This window comes from Triticum dicoccoides, chromosome 4B (assembly GCF_002162155.2).
Source record: "Triticum dicoccoides isolate Atlit2015 ecotype Zavitan chromosome 4B, WEW_v2.0, whole genome shotgun sequence".
NCBI classification, from domain to species: Eukaryota; Viridiplantae; Streptophyta; class Magnoliopsida; order Poales; family Poaceae; genus Triticum; species Triticum dicoccoides.
This window is the reverse complement of record NC_041387.1, coordinates 577,415,477-577,434,668: the sequence shown is the minus strand read 5'-3', so window position 1 is coordinate 577,434,668 and position 19,192 is coordinate 577,415,477. Positions and strand designations below refer to the sequence as shown.

Sequence of the window (19,192 nt, the reverse complement as noted above, 5' to 3'; positions counted from 1 at the left end):
AGTTTATAGAGAATTTACCATTTCTTAGTGGATTTACCATTTATAGCTTTTTTAGATCAATTTATCATTTCCAGTTTTTTTGTTTGTTTGAGCAGATACCGTTTCCTGGATCCCATTTGAAAGACGCAACAACCCAGCAGCCCAGCCCAGCCCATTCCCGTACGTGATCAGCCACAGCCCACACGAGTCCATCATCTCTCCCAACAGAAGAAGGGGGGAAAAGGGGGGGAAAACTCCACGCCGCGGCAGCTTCCACCGCCGAATGCGCCCCCAAATCCCTCCTCCACCAACCCCCAAATCCCCATGGCGACCAGGCGGCCTCCGCCGCAGCGCCGCCCCAGCTCGCCGGGGCGCTGATCGACGACCTCATGCGCGAGATCTTCCTGCGCGTACGCGGGGACGACCCCGCGAGCCTCGTCCGCGCCGCCGCCTGCTGCTGGAGCTGGCGCGGCATCATGTCCCATCCCCAATTCGCCCACGACTACCGCAAGTTCCACGGCGCGGCGCCCGTGCTGGGCTTCCTCTACAACAACCACCGCATGACAACCCACATCGATGTTCGCGGCCAGAGGCGTTGGTACTCCTCCCACTTCGTCTCCACCGCCACCTTCCGCCCGCCGGCGTGCCGGGACCGCCGCAAGTGGCGAGTCCTCGACTCCCGCCACGGCCTCGCCCTCTTCGACACCCCTAAGAGTCACGAGGACTTCCTTGTCTACGACCTCCTCACCGGCGAGCACTGGGAAATTCACGCCGATCCCAAGTGCCACTACTTCATGTGGTGGCCCGACGACGACGACGACTTGCACGCGTGCCTACGTTGCAACGCCACGCTGCTCTGCGCCAAGGACCGATGTGACCACCTCGACTGCCATGGCGGTCCTTTCCGCGTGGCCTTCGTCGGCTGCGACTATACAGGGAGGGCTGCCCACGCCGCCGTCTACTCATCAGAGACTCGTCAGTGGACTGACGTGACCTCCGTTGAGCACGAGCATTACATCCACTACACGGGGCACAGTGCTGTAGTGGGAGATAAGGTCTATGTCCCCTGTATGGAGAGTGACAGTCTCATCGTGTACAACATGGGCCAGCGAGAACTATCTGTGATCAATCCCCCATTTGTGGTCCAGGCCATTACTCTCATGGGGGTGGAGGACGGCATGCCGCTCTTTGTGTCCGTGGTGAAGCCTAGACTCTTACTGTGGTCACTGGAGACTGGTCCCGGCGGAGCTGCGCGATGGACGCGACACAGGGTCATCGAGCTCAAATCGTTGCTCCCTACTCCTGTCCTCTTGGACAACTCAGGCGTGACGCCGGTTGGTTTTGCTGAAGGTGTTGGTGTCATCTTCCTGAGTACAAAGGCTGGGTTGTACACAATTGAGCTCAGTTCACGCCGAAGCAAGAAGGTGCATGGAATGCAAAGCATCGAAAAGGCCATTCCCTACATGAGCTTCTACACTGGAGGTATACAGAGAAACCACTTCTACTATTTTTCAGACATGCACTTGAAGTTATGAACACTAAGCACACCATTGACTACTATTTCAGTGCACTTGTGATTCTAGCTTAGATTGTTGAATACGTCGCGAGTATGTAGCTATTTTTCTTCTCATTTTTCTGCATAAGTAGATAGATACTCTATGCAGGTCTGCTCACTTTGCTTGGTTTTCTGTTTGATAGCTATTATGTTCCTACGGCTACATCATGAATTACTAGCTACATACTCGCGACGAGCAAGGCATGTTGGCCATCTCAGTTCATTATTTTCCTATTCTAGTGGCGCGCAATTACGAGAACATATCCAGAACTTTCTTTGTGTTTTCCTGTGACAAATCACGGTCTGGGTAGACCATGTATATGTTATGCTATAAAATATAGGATTCAAATTTTACCCATAGCTAGAGAAACAAAGAAAGACATACTCGGTTTTGACAGTAATAGTTGGCAGCTGGATTGTCTGTTTCCCCCTGGGTGTCAACAGTTTTGGATGTCATTGCATTTGTAATTTCCTACAAACAGTTTTCACTGGAAGAAAGTTTTGTATACAATGATGGAATGAGTATTACCACGAATTCTATAGATGATTGAACATTTAAGCCGTGCCTATGTGTTAGTAGATATGAATGAGACAGGGATTTGCAGGCTAGAACGTAGAGGCAAAATTAACAGACTTGGCTTTACAAAATTGTCCAGCCATCATCTAACAAACAAATTACGTTGAAGTCTATATATTCATTCATACTTCTGCGTTGAGTCATGCCACGGGCCTGGCTGATTGCAGATAGCCATGAGCAGGACCCTGACCATGAGATTTTTATTGTCATGCTTCTTTTGGTGCTGATACAAACTAGAGGGAAAGTAGACATAAGTAGGCTCATCTCTACTCATAATATCATCTTATGAAGCCTTGTCTCTTGTGCAGAATGGGGGCCGTTGCTGGCCTCTGATGAAGCTTCACCCGCAGTTGGTGGTGGTACAACGATATAACCAAATTTCATCAGGGCGATGGGATCTGTCTACTTTTGCTGCCCAGAAGCTTTTTGAAATGAACTTCGGTGTTTTCTGTTGCTGGTTGTGTTGGACAGTTTGGTTAGGGTTCACACGCTTTTGCTCTATTCTGTGCTTGGGCTGAAACTAAGTTGGTTGTTTTGGATGTGTGTATTGTGTTGGACAAAGAGTCATGTCGATACTGATGGACAGGGGAGGTGGTGTTCAGAAAGATAAAGGAACAGTCGAGGAACGGTTTATTTTCTCTCCTGAATTTGGTAACAGTGGCCCGTATGTTCCTATGGCTATATCATGAATTAATCATTAACAAACAAGGCATGCCGGCCATCTGTATTACATTCTCAATGGTGTTGTTCTAATTTCCCTATTCTAGTGGTGCACTTACACGAGAACTTATAATTTCTTTGTGTTTTCTGTTGACAAATCACTGCTAATTCAGGATTCAAATTTAACCCATGGCTGGAGAAACAAAGAGGGCATACTCGGTTTTGGTTGTAATAGTTGGCAGCTGGGTTGCCCGTTTTCCCCTGGATGTCAACAGATTTGAATATCACTGGAAAAAAGGTTCTTTGTAATGCAAGTGGAATGAGTATACTGTGAACTCTATAGATGATTGAACATTCAAGCCTTACCTATGTATTAAATCTGAATGAGACAGGCTTTCCGAAATTCTGCAGCCGTGATCTAACTCACGAGTTATGTCCAAATCTACATATTCATTCATACCTTTGGACACCACTTGGTTGGTTCGCCATTGATGCTTGCCGTTGCTTCGCATTGTTGAATAATAAATAATACTTCTTCCGTTCCATACTATAAGAGTGTCAAGTTTTTGACACTACACTAGTGTCAAAAACACTCTTATACTATAGGACGGAGGGAGTACTATATAATTGTATGCACTGATTTGATGCAAAGCCCGGGGGTTAATCCTCCTTTCCGAAAAAGAAACAAAAATATGGAAAAAGGTTCTGTATGCAATGTAGGTGGATTGAGTATACTGTGAATTCTATAGATGATTGAACATTGAAGCCTTGCCTATATGTGTTAGATCCAAATGAGACAGGGATTTACATGCTACTCCCTCCATTCCGATTTACTCGTCGTGGTTTTAGTTCAAATTTAAACTAAAACCACGACCAGTAAATCGGAACGGAGGGAGTAGAATGTAGAGGCAAAATTAATAGACTTTGCTTTCCAAAATTCTGCAGACATGGTTTTGTTCACTAAGTATGCACTAGAGAGCATAAATTATTTCGAACTCTACATATTCATCCATACTTATGTGTTGCCAGGAGAGCATGCAGTTGTCACAACACAAATTAACAAGTCTCACTCAGAGCACAACGCAAACAGTTTGTCACAAGTCATAACAGAATTAACAATCTTGTATTTATAGTGACGCTGGACTAACTGAACACTTGGATACAAAGCTACCATTTCTCTGTATCCCACAGAACCGACTGCTCCTCTGAAACCACGTCCAAAGTTCAATACTTCACATCATACTCACAAAGGCTCCAAGCATTTCTCCACAGAAACTTGGACAGCATCCATGCAGCTCCAGAATTCATCTACATGGCATAATGGTCTAGCGGTGGCATCAAACATGACAAGCTACTGCAGTATAGATGGATCACTGTTGTACAGGTTAATAAGATTAATGGTTATGTCATCAATCATAATGTTACCATTGTGAAACGGCAGCAGGTTCTTCGTGATGGATGGATGGCCCATCTCATGGCAGTGGCATCCCGTCCCCAACGTGATCTGAATAGACACAATTAGAAATGAGACTGTGGTATTCCAGTTTCATAACATCATTGTTCTTAGTGCACATAAAGCCGTTGATACTTCATGTCCTAAACATAACTGTTACTAAGAACATATGTACAGAATTTGCTAATCGCAAGAAAACAATCATACAATGCGCTACATGTTTAGATGCCTTGAGTGTAGAAGGTTATGCAAGGAGTGACTTGGAGAGCCATTTTTGCTCTGGAACCCTTCTTGGTTTGACTTGAATTTGTCTCAAACTTAAACAACCGGTATTCCTTCAGAACTTTCCACTTCCCCCGCGCTGCCCCGCCCGTGGCAGCTCAGGGGTTCTAACCCTAGCCAGCCGCCGGAACAACCACTCAGTGCCCTCGCTGCCGCCGGCCTTGGCCTTGGTGGCGGCGGGTCCCGTTCCCATAGGGACGGGGTCCTCCGGCTGTCTCCTGTGCAAATGGTGGAGTTTTGGGTGGAGTTTGGGAACCTGTGCGGCGGCCCATGAGCTTCTAGGCCGGCGGCCCATGAGCTTCTAGGCGGTGGTGGCTGTCCGCAGCCATGGGGAGGCCGCGGCGGTCAGATCTGGTGTCGGGCGGCCTGCAGCTTGGCGCTCTCTCTACAATTGCAGCTCCGGAGATCCAGCGGCGATGTAACCTCATGGTCATGGCTGTAGGAAGCATGCGAGGGTGGGCCGGTGACGCTGCAGCCCCGTGTGGTCGTGGCGGCCCTTGTGCCAGCGGTTCAACGCTCGATGGCGGGAGTGGGCTCTCCTCGTAGTAACGGCTTGGGATGTTGTGGTGCTCTTGCCGGCATGGTGCCGGGAGGAGCCACTGGCGTCGATTTGGTTGCGTCCATGGTCGAGCCGGTGTGGTTTCCCTGATCCAGATTTGGTCAGCTTGGTGGTGGTGGTTGCAATGCTACATGATGCAACTCCTTCCGTTGTGGTGGTTGGCCTTCTTGAGTAACACTAGTGGACGTTGGGCTTTGCAGCCATGGGTTGGAAGAAATCCCCGCTTCATGATGGCCGAGGCTGCCAACGGCGACATCTCCAGGCGTCATTCCCTCCTTGGTGGCGTTGTTTTGGCATTTTGGCCCTGACCATGACGCCCCTTGTGCTCGGGGGAAACACTTGGTTCGACTCTACGGACCAAGCGACAATGGCTTTATGGAGTCGTCCGCTCCTTGGAGGTGCCATTCAGGATGCTCAAGGAGTCCCTGAGGCGCAATGTATGCCATCGCCTCCGCTCTCTCGACGACGCCTTCTCTAGGTCCGTTCGGGCCTTGCCGTCCACTTGTCAACTTCCTCTAGGCGCAATGGGTCGTGGAACATTGGTTTGGCTTGTCATGGAATCTTGGTCATGTTGCAGAGGTTTTCAGCATTGGTCGTGACGCGGCTTGGTTGCTCTATGGCTTGCCTCATCGCCATTGGCATGATGTTCGACTAGTTTAAGCATGTATCGTGGTAGGCGTGGTGGGTGTGGTTGCTAATCCCTGAGATGAGCATAGTAATGTCCGAAAGGCGTTGTACCCAGCTTCTTTGCCCCTTCTTCATAATGCAATGATAAACATGCTTATGCGTATTCTAGAAGAAAAAAAACCTGCCATCGTATTCAAGAAGATGACGCCTTCTGGAGTGCTTAATTTGAGGCCTAGTCTGTGTGATTGTGAATATAGGCACCAAGCAGTAGCATGAATCAGTTGGTCTCATGTACATCCATACTCTGAATACACAAAATGTTGCACATAATCTGCTAGCTATTTTTGGGCAGATTACTTCCAATTGGCCACATAATCTGTAGTTTAATTAGTTCCCACGAAGATATCATTGAAGTTCCGTGTCTTATACTAAATTTGGTATCTGAGTCTGTATGATTTTCACAAGGGAAAATTAAGGATTTGAGTATGTTCGAGCTAAAAACAGAAAGAACACCATTACTTTCTTTAACTTCCAAAGTAACAGCAAAGCATGCTGGAATTAGTTGAACTTCTAATTGTCAAGCAGATATGCTGTAGTTATCATGGTCTGTTTTTGTAACAAAGTAAGCATTTCAAGCTGGCCGTAGGGCATACTTAAACCTTCAATACATCCACTTATACTGATTAAATGTTTGCTTCATGTCATTTTGCTGTATCGTTAATGCTTTGCTTATTTTATTTGCCAATACAAGGTTATGAAAAGGTTCCCGGGAGTAAGAATTACTGTTGTTGGAGATTGAGCGTATATGTGCATCATTATTCAACTGCTAACTATTTGCTGTTATCAGCAAGACACAGACCTGATGACAGATGTGCTTATGTTCATCAGCATTCATTATACGGCACTGAATAATTTAGAACAGTTTATTCTTGTTTTCCATATATAGCAAGAATTATGAGTCTGAGGAGTCGAGCCAAGGTTGAGACTCATAGACTAGTCATGACTAGTCTAGACTATTGCTGGACTAGTCGACATAGTACTGTAGTACTCAACTTAGAGTACTAAACTACTAATATGGTAATACCTACTCCCTCCTTTCCTAAATATTTGTCTTTTTAGAGACTTCAAATGGACTACCACATACGGATGTATATAGACATATTTTAGAGTGTGGATTCACTCATTTTGCTCCGTATGTAGTCACTTATTGAAATTTCTAGAAAGACAAATATTTAGGAACGGAGGGAGTAGTATGTAATATTTACTGTATATTATACTACAAAAATAAATACAATAAAAATTGAGTTGACCCAGAGGAGGATCACAACAGCATAGGAGAACAGCAAGGGGAGGAGCACACAGCAGAGGGGTGGACCCACAGGAGGAGCAGAACCAGCGGAGGGAGAGCGTCGTAATGCTCCTGGGCACCGTTGGCGGGGTGGTTGGGTGGCAGCGGCAGCGGCGGGTCAATGGGCGGTGGCGGCGGCCTAGTCCCAGGTGAGGCAGCTCGCTGTGGAGCGAGCCTGGAAAGCTAGGGTTGCAATTTTTTCCCCCCCGCGGGTTGAGCGCTGCTCACTTATCCCTCCCAAATTGAGTCGATCGACTCAAACACCCAGACTAGTCTGGACTAGTCAATGACTAGTGGCTCCACCGCTCGACTACACGAAGAAGCTAGTCGACGATCAGATTGAGACTAATAGACTAGTCGTTAGACTCGTACATCTCTTTTGGGCTTCATGGTTCATTATAAAACTGAAGCCTTTAAGATTGACTTCTGTTGCACTTACCAGAACTCCATTTCTATATTAACCGTTTCCAAAATTTGCTGAATTTTTGTTACCAAATTTAAAATATTCTATCAGTAAGCTAAAATACTTTGTAGAAAAAAAGATTGAACTCCACATTGGTTTTGTATATCCCAACCTGTTTCCATCACAAGTTGTAGTCGTCAAATGTATGATTTATCTGATAAGAGCAAGATAGCAACTTTTGTAATACCAAAAAAATTGCTGCTTACCACAATGACACTCAAAACAAGCGCTATACTTTTACGCTGTAACTTAATATTGAGCATTTTACAACACTTTTGAAATGGATATAATGTGCCATGTTAAGCTTAACATTCTTCTAGTCATGAAACAATATTAAGAACTTGGTACCTTTTCTAGTAGGTTATATAGCAGCAGTGCCTCTTGCATAAGCATTCACTGCTCAAACTGAGAACCAAACTTGTTACTTGCACATACCTTATGTGGTGTTATTCTACTTGATTTAATTTAGTAACCTCTTAGATGTTATGTTGTGTATTTTAGGCTACTGCTCCCAATACTATTCTAACAACTTGATTTTTCTGAATCTTGCAGTTGTTTTATTATTTGTGTTAATGTGCTCTAGTGATGACACAACTCCTTACAAACTCCTCATTTGTCAGCTAGTCTTGTTGATTCTGCAGTAAACACAGTATGATGTATGATCCATAACCCGAATTAACTACTTGCTAGTTTAATTGAGCAAGTCAGAGAACTATTTATATCCAGGGCTTGGCCATCAGTACCTTTCAGGTTATTTTAGTGTGCTTTAAAATCTTAATTAAAGATCCATTGTACTTCCGTACCGAAGAATGGTGTTTAAGAAACAAAGTTTTCTGATCAGACTGGAATGCACATTTCTCATACAGATGATACTGTACATGCTAGGCTGCTAGCAGCTGTTAATATGACCCTTTGGAACTGTGCCTGCCATGTTATCTAACCCATGGAAGGGAGTAACCGAACAGAGCCTCTAGTTGGACCAAATCCCAGCAAGAATTGGGTGTGCACGGAACGGTGGAAGGCTTGGGCATTATTGCTGAGTATCCAGAGTCAATCTAGTACTCCCTCCATTTCAAAATGATTGAAGTTCTAGGTTTGTCCTAAGTCAAACTGCATTAAGTTTGACCAAGTCTAAATAAAAATATAGCAACATTTACAACACTAAATTTGCTTCATTAGATCCATTATGAAATATATTTTCATATTATGTATATTTGATTGTAGATCTTAGCAAATTTTTCTATAGACTTTGTCCAACTTTAAAAAGTTTAACTTAGCACAATCCTAGAACTTCAATTATTTTAGAACGGAAGGAGTACAAGGCAAAATGTTCTAATGTTAATGCTTTCTATCGCTGCAGCAACAGAGATGGACAATTGTTGCAGTTAATAGAATGACCCGTTAAACCCTTACCATGCAAAATAGTGTCCGATTCATGTGGATGATCACCACAACCACGTTTTGATTGCAGTGGCATTACGATCCTGACATGTTCTGGAAAAATAAAATACTACAAGTTGAAGTTGAATCAAATATATTGAAGTTATACACGTTCAAAGAAGCTAGTACCTCGACTGTAGAAGCTCACATAGGGTATGACTGTCTGGACGAACATCTTTCTGTGTACCTTCTTTGTTTGGCCAGAACAGACCTCAATTGTGAACAGGCCAGCTTCTGTATTGAGGAAGATGACACCAGCACCGCTCGCGAAACCAACCAGCGAGGGTCCACCACTCACGAAGGTTTTGCGTACCATCCAGTATGTGCTCGAGAGGGCACTAGGAGGGAGCGATGTTTGAAGCTCAACGACCCTGCGTTGCCCCCTTGCCACAACTCCATTGGGACCATCCTCCATTAACCGCAAATAGAGTTTAGAATCCCCCATACTCGCAAACACCAGTGCGCCGTCCTCCTCCCCCATGAGTTTACCGCATGGCTGGTCCTGCAAATTGATCGCCGAAAGTTCTTGCTCGCCCACGTCATACACCACTATTCTTCTGCTCGATTCGCGGGGGAAATAGACTTTGTTTCCCACAACCGCAGTGTGCCCTGTTTCCTCCATGGCACTGGTGGCATTCGGGTTCTCAATGGAGATCATTTTGCTCCACTCGGCAGCCTCGGATGAGTAGAAGGAGGCGAACATGGTCCTCTCTAACTCATTGGAGCCCGCGAAGGCCACGAGGAAGGGACCGTCGTGGCAGTTCAGGTGGTCGCAGCCATCCTGGGCGCAGAGCACCGCGGCCATCCAGGTTATCTCCTCCTGCTGGTCCTCTGCAGTCTCAATTATCTCCGACAGCTTGGGGTCGGTGAGAAACCCCCACCGGCGGTCCGTGATGGGGTCCCAGACGATGAAATCTGTGTGCTTCTCTCTGGGTGTGTAGAAGAGGACGCGGCCATGGCGGGAGTCGGCCGCGTGCCAGTTGCGGCGGTCGCGAACCAGCGGGCAGAAGGCTCCGGTGGGGTCGAATCGGGCGACGCCATGGCTTTCGTAGGATTTGTTGTGGAGGTAGCCCAACACCGGGGGCGCCCCGTGGAAAGCGCGGTAGTCGCGGAAGAAGGCGGGGTCTGAGATGATTTCGAACCAGGTGGTGCAGACGGCAGAGGTGCGGACGAGGCTCGCCGGGTCATCCGTCGGGATGCGGAGCAAAATCTCGCGGATGGCGTCGTCGACCAGCGTGTGGCGGCTGCGTGCGGCGGCGGCGAATTCATGGTGTGGGATTGAGGGCGAGTCTCCCTATCGCTCTATCACCATTAGCGGCGGGGCTTCGGAGGCTGGAAGCAGTGAGGCGCCGCGGCAGCGTGGCGGAGCCGTGCGCCGGCCGGTGAGTCGAGCGGGGCGCCGCCGCTGCGCGCAGTCGGAAAACAGGGAGCGAGTGGACGCACACGCTTATCTGTAGGGTTTTTGGTGGAATGGGCTGCGCTACTGACGCGAATAAGTGGCCCGGCCCATCTCCCCTCCAGCGGCTTCTTATTTCGAGAGCAACTGATTAAGGTTGATCCAGCGAGTTTGGAGGCGCATGCGTGCAGTGAAGCTCTTGCGCTCGCTCCGGATTTGAACCTTCATATACTAGTATGTATGCACGTGCAATACGTATCTTAACATTGTGGGTTGACTTGAGTCGAGAAAACACTACGTGAAATGCTTTGAGAAATTCTAAAAAAATAATTTCAGACAAATAAAAATTGTGCGTGTACGGAAGCAGAAACGAAATGCCTATAATTTAAATAAGAAAGCTTCTCATGTTCATATACTCAATAACTATCACATCTAAAGAATGTGTAGTATACATTATATTTGGATACCTATTACTATGTTTTAATGTAACATTTGCTACAGCTTTCGATCCAAAAATGCACACCAAGTCAGTGACGTCCTATATGTGGGCACAGCTGTCCACCCAAAACTGCACTGGTTCAATCTGTTTAGTTTTATATATTTCTTCGTCTTACTTTTACCGCTTGTCAGACTTAATAGTACTGAAGCAACCTACCTATCAACCACATGTACCGCTGCCTGAGTCTACTTTGTTGAAATAATTTGTGTTGCTTCGAGGGGATGCAAGGAGTGTGGAATATGGTCTCTGGAAACTCGGTTAGCTCCAACCTGCTGCAAACATGCAGTGGGTTGGTTCTAGAACGACTCAGATAATTTTGACTCTATGCTACTTCATGGCTGTCTCTGGAATGATTCAAATGACACTCAGCGCTACTGTAGCTGCGAATCCAAGCACTTTTGGCCGTCGGATGGACCCAATGAACGGCCGGATATGCATTGCAATGCCTGAATTCAAACTGATACACTATATAGTAGTATAGATAATCTGGTGATAGCCTGGGACAGCCTTGAGGTGATCTCGAACATCAACAACACTGCAACATCGGTGGCTAAAAGAAATTCTTGTGAGTAGAAATAGTTTTCTTACTGTTTCTTTCCGTTTTGAGCGTAGGGAAAATAATTTTGAGGCCTGCTCGATAGCAAAAAGAGCTGCGTCTTTTCGGTGGGCCGCCATGTGTGGCTAAGGAATCACCCTGACATTGCTTGTATCCCGGATGTCTTGAACTTTGAATAAATCCCTAGTTATCCTAAAAAAAAGATTAAGGAGCGCTCCTTCGGGAGCCTCGCAACGATCAGCGTCATTTGGCGCGCTCTCAGTGATTTGCCACGTGTCGTGCTCTGGGCGTTCCCTTCGGATTTTGTTTTTTAATTTTTCCACACGCGTTTTCGGCTTTTTAAATGGTATTTTCTGGGTTTTTTCGATGTTTGATTTTCCACCGGTCTTCCCTAGCTTTCCGACCAAAAAAAATTCAAAAAAAAATTGCGCAAAAAAACGCGTTTTCTTTTTCTTCCCTTTCGCGAGTCATGGTTTTGTTTCCGCGAGAGGCACGGCCGTGCCTCTTGGAAACGAAAAAAATGTGTGTTCTGTTTTTTTCCTTTCGCGAGAGTCACGGTTTTGCTTCCGCGAGAGGCACGGTTGTGTTTTCGCGAGAGTCACGGTCGTGCCTCCTCGAAAACGGAAAAAGCGTTTTCTGTTTTTTTTGCGAGAGTCACGGTTTTGCTTTCGCGAGAGGCTCGGTTGTACTTTCGCGAGAGTCACGGCCGTGCCTCCTCGGAAACGAAAAAAACATGTTTTTTGTTTTCTTTCTTTCATGAGAGTCAAGGTTTTGCTTCCTCGAGAGGCACGTTTGTGCTTTCGCAAGAGACACGGCTGTGCCTCCTCGGAAACAGAGAAAAAAATGCATTTTTTGTTTTCTTTTTCCTTTCGGGAGAGTCACGGTTTTGCTTCCGCGAGAGGCACGGTTGTGACTTCGTCAGAGGCACATGCGTGCCTCTTTCGAAAAGGGAAAAACCCATGCTCCCGGTTTGGTTTTTTCGTCTGGTTTATTTCATGAAAAAAAGTTCGTCAAAAATTGTCAACATGGGATCTAGTTTTGAAGATCTCGACGCGAGGAATCAAACGGCGAAAGCGGTTTGAAATTTTGCGCACGGTTTAAGAGATAAAACGTTTTGAATAAACGGATCTACGAAAAAGGGAAAACTCCGAGGTTGTGACAAGTGACGCACATGCAACACGCCGCCACTTGTCGCAACCTGAGAAATTGGAATGATATTCGCAACGAGTACTCCTTAACTAGTGATTTCATCTTATTTCTCCCTTTCTCCATCTTCTTTCTCCTTTTTCCTCAAAAAAAACTTCTTTATCCTTTTCTCCATATTATATTCTTCTTCCTTCCTGCTTTGCACTCATTCTCCCCGCCTCGACCACCCGCCAGTCGGCATTGGCCTAAGGCCAACTCCACCGCGCGACCCCAAACGGACGTCCGTTTTGTCCGGATTCTATCCGTTTGGGTAGGGATTTGGGGTCGTGTCCGGACCTGTCCTGGGATGCGGTGGCCGTGCGCCCAGCGCGCGGCCGCATCCATTTGCCCCATTCTGTCCGCGTACACTTAAAAAACTAAAAGCAACATTTCAAATGCCAAGCCCTAGTTCAGGCCAGCGGCGGCCATGGTTCATCACGCCGGCAACACAGCCAGCGGCCTACACGTCCATCGCCGGCATCAGCCAGCGGTCGGCAACACATCCAGCCTCCAAAATGAATAGTTCTCCTCGCCGGCAACACAGCCAGCGGCCGGCAACACAGCCGGCCTCCAAAATGAATGTTTTCTCGCTGGCACACTACCAGCGGCCCGACGGGCGGGCGGGCGGCACCAATGCCAGCCTCAAAAAGAACGGCCACGCCGATCGGACGACCTAGTTCAGGCCTTCGGCGTCGAGCATCTCCTTCTGCCTGGCCTCGAACCAGGCCCTCGTTTTGTCGCTCATCTTCGACAAGTCCACGCTCATGATCGCAAGGGCCACCTCCTTCGCTTTGGTGGCAGCATTGGTGGCCTCGGCGGCATTGACCTTGACGACCGCTCTCCGTTCCCTCCTCTTCGCCGATTCCGCGTCCAACTTGGCGATCTCCTCTGGCGTGCACTCCGACCGCGGCTTTCTTGGCGCCTTCTTCTTCACCTTTGCGGGCGGGTCGACGGCCAGGCCGCCGGAACTCGGTGGGGCGTCGGCCATGGACGGGGGAGAGAGGGGGCGGCGGGAGGGACGTGGGAGGGTTTGGGGCAAATGGCGCCCAATGGGCGTGGGGGGGTTTTGGTTTCTCCCACCGACAGACGGGCCAGGGGAGGACAAGCGCGCGCGTCCCGCCCGTTCGCGCGTTGTCCGTTTCACCCCAAACCGAGCGCAAGTTTGGGCCGGGAATGGGTCGAAAACGGACGGAATCCGGACATTTGTCCGTTTGAGGTCGCGCGCTGGGCCGCCTCTTTTGTCCCTTTTACCCCAAACGGACGGGGGCGGACAGGATAGGGTCGCGCGGTGGAGTTGGCCTAACATCGGCTCATGCCACCCACGCGGCCACTCTATGTCCTCAGTGCGACCTCCGCCGGTCCGACCTTTCACCAGCACGTGCATCGTCGTGGCTCGTCGCCGCATCGGTCCATCTCTGGTGGTGCTTCGCTCCAGCTGTGCCTCGTCATCGCCTCACCCCTTCACCCACCTCTACCCCCATTGACATTGCTCCCTAACTGGGTCGGGCCCAGGTCGATGCACCATGCGCATGATTTCTACAACAGCCCGAGGGCTTGTCTTTCATAAAAAAGACTGAAAATATATAACGTGCATGCCTTGGGCGGAGACCATGGGGCGAGTAGGAGCAAGATCCACCCCCACCCCCAAGCAATTGCATCATGTACTATAGTTGTGCAAATAATTATATATTTTTTAGGATTAGTTAATCATGATTAGTTACAACACCCAAAAATGTACTAACTTTATTTTCCTAGGAGAGCCCACGACCAATGCTATAGATTAGGTGGACTTTTTTGAAACAAAACACATAAACTTTATTCAGTAGCACTAGTAGGAAACAGAGCTTTGGTCCGGGCCACATAAGCCCATTAATCCCGATTCAGTCATGAACCAGGACCCATGGGGGCATAGGTCCCGGTTCGTGAGGCCAGGGGCCGGCCGGGCCTCGTGGGGCATTGGTCCCGATTCGTCTGGCCCCTCTGGTCCCGGTTTGAGACACGAAGACCAATAGGCCTTGCTCTTGGCCCACAACCTTTAGTCTCGGTTCGTGGCTGGAACCGGGACCAAATGTGGTCCTTTAGTCCCGGTTCCAACCACAAACCGGGACCAATGAGATGCCTATATATAACCCCTTGCCCGCGAGCAGAGCAGTGGAGTGTTCTGTTTTCTTGCCCGGCCGTGGGAGAGCTTTGTGGTGCTCTAGCTCATCTCCTATGCACATGAGGTGTTCGATGAAATGCCTGAGCCACACTTAAGCTTTCTCCTCTCGAAGCTCCTTGTCCAAAGTCCATTTTTCTCTAGATTTGTCTAGGTTTGGCGGTCCGTCCTGTCCCGTCTCCGTCCTCACCGCCGTCGATCGCCCGCGCCGATCTTGTCGTCGGCACCACCGTGGTGAGCCTCTTGATCTTATCTTCTTTTTAAAAGAAAAAAGTTCTTACTTATATGATTTAGACAGATACTTGTGTAATTTTCTTACTTTATTATTGTTTGGTATTATATAGTGCGATGGTTTTGGTATCCACCTCCGTCAGCCCTCGTCCTGTCTTTGATTCGGATGTGGTATATATTATCTTTTATAACTATTTGGTTCATTTAGTGTTTATGATAATTATGCCAACCAACGTGACATAGATTTTTATTTTATCTAGGAGGTATGTGAACCGAAAATTCCAACAGACCCTATTGTCGAGATGTTAAATTTAGTTGAAGAAAACAATTACTTGAAGAAAAAATTGAAAAAAAATGAGGAGGAGAAGATGATATTGGAGTTGCATGTTGCGGATGTCGTCGATGATCACAAGATCAATATGGATGCAATGCGCTTGAAGATTAGAAAGATTAGAAAATATGCCATTAATATTGAGGCTTGGTATCATTATGCAGTTGGATCAATTGTTATCTTAGTTGCGATTATGATCGCATTTCTTGTTGCATTGAAATATTTTACGTAGTTTCAATGTATGGTTTAATTAGATGCTCCAGAGAGCTATATGTTGTTCAGTGAGAACTATGTATGTACTTTGGTTTTAATGTGATGATGAACTTCTATTAATTTGGTCACTTATCTATTCATGATGTACGCAGATGAACCGGCAATGGATGTATAGTAATAGACGCACCTCCGAGTACATTAAGGGCATGAATAATTTTCTCGCAGTGGTTGAGGCAAACAAGCAGAATGGTTTTATGTATTGTCCATGCCCTATATATGGGAATACGAGGTCTTACTCTGACTCAAAAACCCTACACACCCACCTACTTTATAAGGGTTTCATGCCACACTATAATGTTTGGACCAAGCACGAAGAAAGAGGGGTTATGATGGAAGACAGCGAAGAAGAAGAGGATGATGACAACTATGTGCCCCCTGAATACAGTGATACTGCAACGGGGGAAGCTGAAGATCAAGAGGAACCAGACGATGTGCCCGATGATGATCTTCGTCGGTTTATTGTTGATGCAAAGAGACAGTGCAAAAGTGTAAAGAAGAAGCCGAAGTTCGATCGCATGTTAGAGGATCACAAAAAAAGGTTGTACCCCAATTGCAAAGATGGCAACACAAAGCTCGGTACCACACTGGAATTGCTGTAGTGAAAGGCAGAGAATGGTGTACCTAACAAAGGATTTGAGAAGCTACTGAAAATATTGAAGAAAAAGCTTCCAAAGGATAACAAATTGCCCAACAGTACATACGTAACAAAGAAGGTTGTATGCCCTCTAGGATTGGAGGTGCAGAAGATACATGCATGCCCTAATGACTACACCCTCTACCGTGGCGCGTACGAGGATTTTAACGCATGCACGTTATGCGGTGCATTGCGGTATAAGATCAGACGAGATGACCCTGGTGATGTTGACGGCGAGTGCCCCAGGAAGAGGGTTCCTGCCAAGGTGATGTAGTATGCTCCTATAATACCATGGTTGAAACGTTTGTTCGGAAACAAAGAGCATGCCAAGTTGATGCGATGGCATAGAGAGGACCGTAAGAAAGACGGGAAGTTGAGAGCACCCGCTGACGGGTCGCAGTGGAGAAAAATCGAGAGAAAGTACTGGAAGGACTCTGCAGGTGACGCAAGGAATGTATGGTTTGGTTTAAGCGTGGATGGCATTAATCCTTTTGGGAAGCAGAGCAGCAATCATAGCACCTGGCATGTGACTCTATGTATCTATAACCTTCCTCCTTGGCTGTGCATGAAGCGGAAGTTCATTATGATGCCAGTTCTCATCCAAGGCCCTAAGCAACCCGGCAACGACATTGATGTGTACCTAAGGCCATTAGTTGAAGAACTTCTATGGCCGCGGAATGAAAATGGTGTACGTGTATGGGATGAGCACAAACAACAGGAATTTGACCTACATGCGTTGCTGTTTGTAACCATCAATGATTGGCCTGCTCTCAGTAATCTTTTAGGACAGACAAACAAGGGATACCACGCATACACGCACTATTTAGATGACACCGAAATGATATACATGGACAAATGCAGGAAGAATGTGTACCTGGGGCATCGTCGATTTCTTTGGACCAACCATCAATGTTGGAAGAGATTGTCCGTTTTGTACACGAAGTGCATCCAGTTTTTGTCGTAACCCTCTCAACTTTTTAGCACATGCTATGTGGGTGAAATGATGATACCATGCTAACTTTTAACCTTTTGAGAGTTCATTTATAGTGCCTTTTAATTTCAGGGTCATTTAGCTCAAAGAATGAACTAATAGCAAAAAGAATGAACTAAAAATAATCAATGAAAATATTCTATTATGATCAACTAAAACAAAACCATAATATTCTTCAATAGCAAAAATAATCAACTAAAAAGCTTTTATAAAACTCTAATATCAAAAGGAATCAACTAAAAAGCTTTTATAAATCTCTAGTATTTTTGAATCAAAAATTATATAAAATTTATGCAACTAAAATTATCAAAGTATTTTTTGTTCAAAACATTAATGGCAAAAAGAATTTTCATAAAGATTTTTTTTAGAAACTTTAATAGCAAACTAAAATAACAAAATCTATTTGTGATTAAAACATACATTTAAAATAACCTAAAAATTACCAAATTGAATATAATGATAAAACACAATAATATTAAATAGCAGGAAAAAAATCACTCAAAAAATCTATTTTTATAGTAAAGTTATTCACAAACTAGTGATTCAGACAAATTTAAAAGAATTAAAATTTAGCTGTAAGTATTTAGTGTAAGTAGAAACAAAAAGAAAAAAGAAAACAAAAAAACAGAAAAAAAATCACTGAAAAACTGTAAGTATTTAGCTGTAAGTAGAAACAAAAAAGCAAAAAAAAACAGAAAAATGCCTCCTACTGGGCCACCACGGCGTGAATACGACTAGAAACCCAGCTAGTTGGGCCAGGATTTAGGCACGTAGAAGGCCCAGTAGGTCCACAGGCATAGCAGTGTGATATTAGGTCCGTAGGCGTGCAGTTCAGAGGAGTTCGAGAGAGATGGCGGGGCAGAACTTATAAACCACACTCGACGCGTCTCAGCTAGCGAGGTGGGATTAAACTTTTGGCCGCGGGCAGCACCACCCTTTTGTCCTGGTTGGTGGCACCAACCGGGACCAATACCAACCTTTGGTCCCGGTTGGTGGCACCAACCGAGACCAATGCCCCACTTTAGTCCCGGTTGGTGCCACGAACCGGGAACAAAGCTCTCTGTTTCTCGCCCTTTGGGTTGCTGAAAACCGACCTTTGGTCTTGGTTGGTGGCACGAACCGGGACCAAAGGGGGGCATTGGTCCTGGTTTGTACCACGAACTAGGACCAAAGGGTTTGCTATATAAGCCAACACTTAGCATTTTTCAGATTTCATCTCTGTAGTTGCCCCCGATGCCGTCGCAAGGCTGCCCGAGCTCGTCGTGTCGATGCCGTCGCCGCCCTCTGCCCCGTCGACACCGTCGCCACCCTCTGCCCTGTCGATGCCGTCAGGCTACTCGACCTCGCCGGCGACGCCTTCGGCCCTGCCCGACCACGCCGCCCTCGCCGTGCCTCTGCCTCGCCCGGCCCCGACCATGCCGCCGTCGCCTCTGCCCCGACCACGCCGCCGTCGCCGCCCTCTGCCCCGACGCCGCCGCCGTTGTCGTGCCTCTGCCCTGACCACGCCACACCTCTCCTCGGTCCAGCCGGCGCCCCCTTCCTCCCCGTCCTCCTCCCTGTTTTTTCACATATATGATGATATTTTTGTTCATAGATGATATGTATGTGTATATGATCATTTTTTGTTCATATATATGTGTATATGATGATTTTTGTTCACATATATGATGATATTTTCATAAATTTTTTGTTCATATATATGATGATTTTTTTGTTCACACATGATCATATGATGTTTTTTGTTAATAGATGATCATATATATGATGTTTTTTTGTTCATATGTATGCATGGATGTGGCTGGATGGATGAGTGTATGTATATGTAATGATCATATGATGTTTTTTTATTCATAGAATTTTTTTGTTCATGAGAGAGGCGGGGACGTCGGACATTCATATATATATATATATATATATATATATGTATATATATATATATCTATGTGTGTGTGTGTGTGTGTTTGTGTGTGTGTGTGTGTGTGTGTGTGTGTGTGT

The 19,192-nt window shown here is 46.4% G+C and overlaps 1 protein-coding gene and 1 pseudogene across 1 annotated transcript in view; one reads left to right on the top strand and one right to left on the bottom strand.

The window, feature by feature from the left end:
• The first annotated feature begins 303 nt into the window (after nt 1-303).
• On the top strand, nt 304-3,000 carry LOC119293919 (annotated as a pseudogene).
• Nucleotides 3,001-3,785: 785 nt separating this feature from the next.
• The window catches only part of LOC119292831, an 18,353-nt gene continuing 2,946 nt past the window's right edge, over nt 3,786-19,192 (bottom strand). Inside the window, exons 2-4 of the mRNA XM_037571526.1 lie at nt 9,073-10,187; nt 8,917-8,997; nt 3,786-4,275 (exon numbers count right to left, since the gene is read on the bottom strand). Coding sequence (XP_037427423.1) covers nt 4,244-4,275; nt 8,917-8,997; nt 9,073-10,187 — 1,228 coding nt within the window. The 3' untranslated portion in view covers nt 3,786-4,243. The remainder of the gene's footprint in view (nt 4,276-8,916; nt 8,998-9,072; nt 10,188-19,192) is intronic.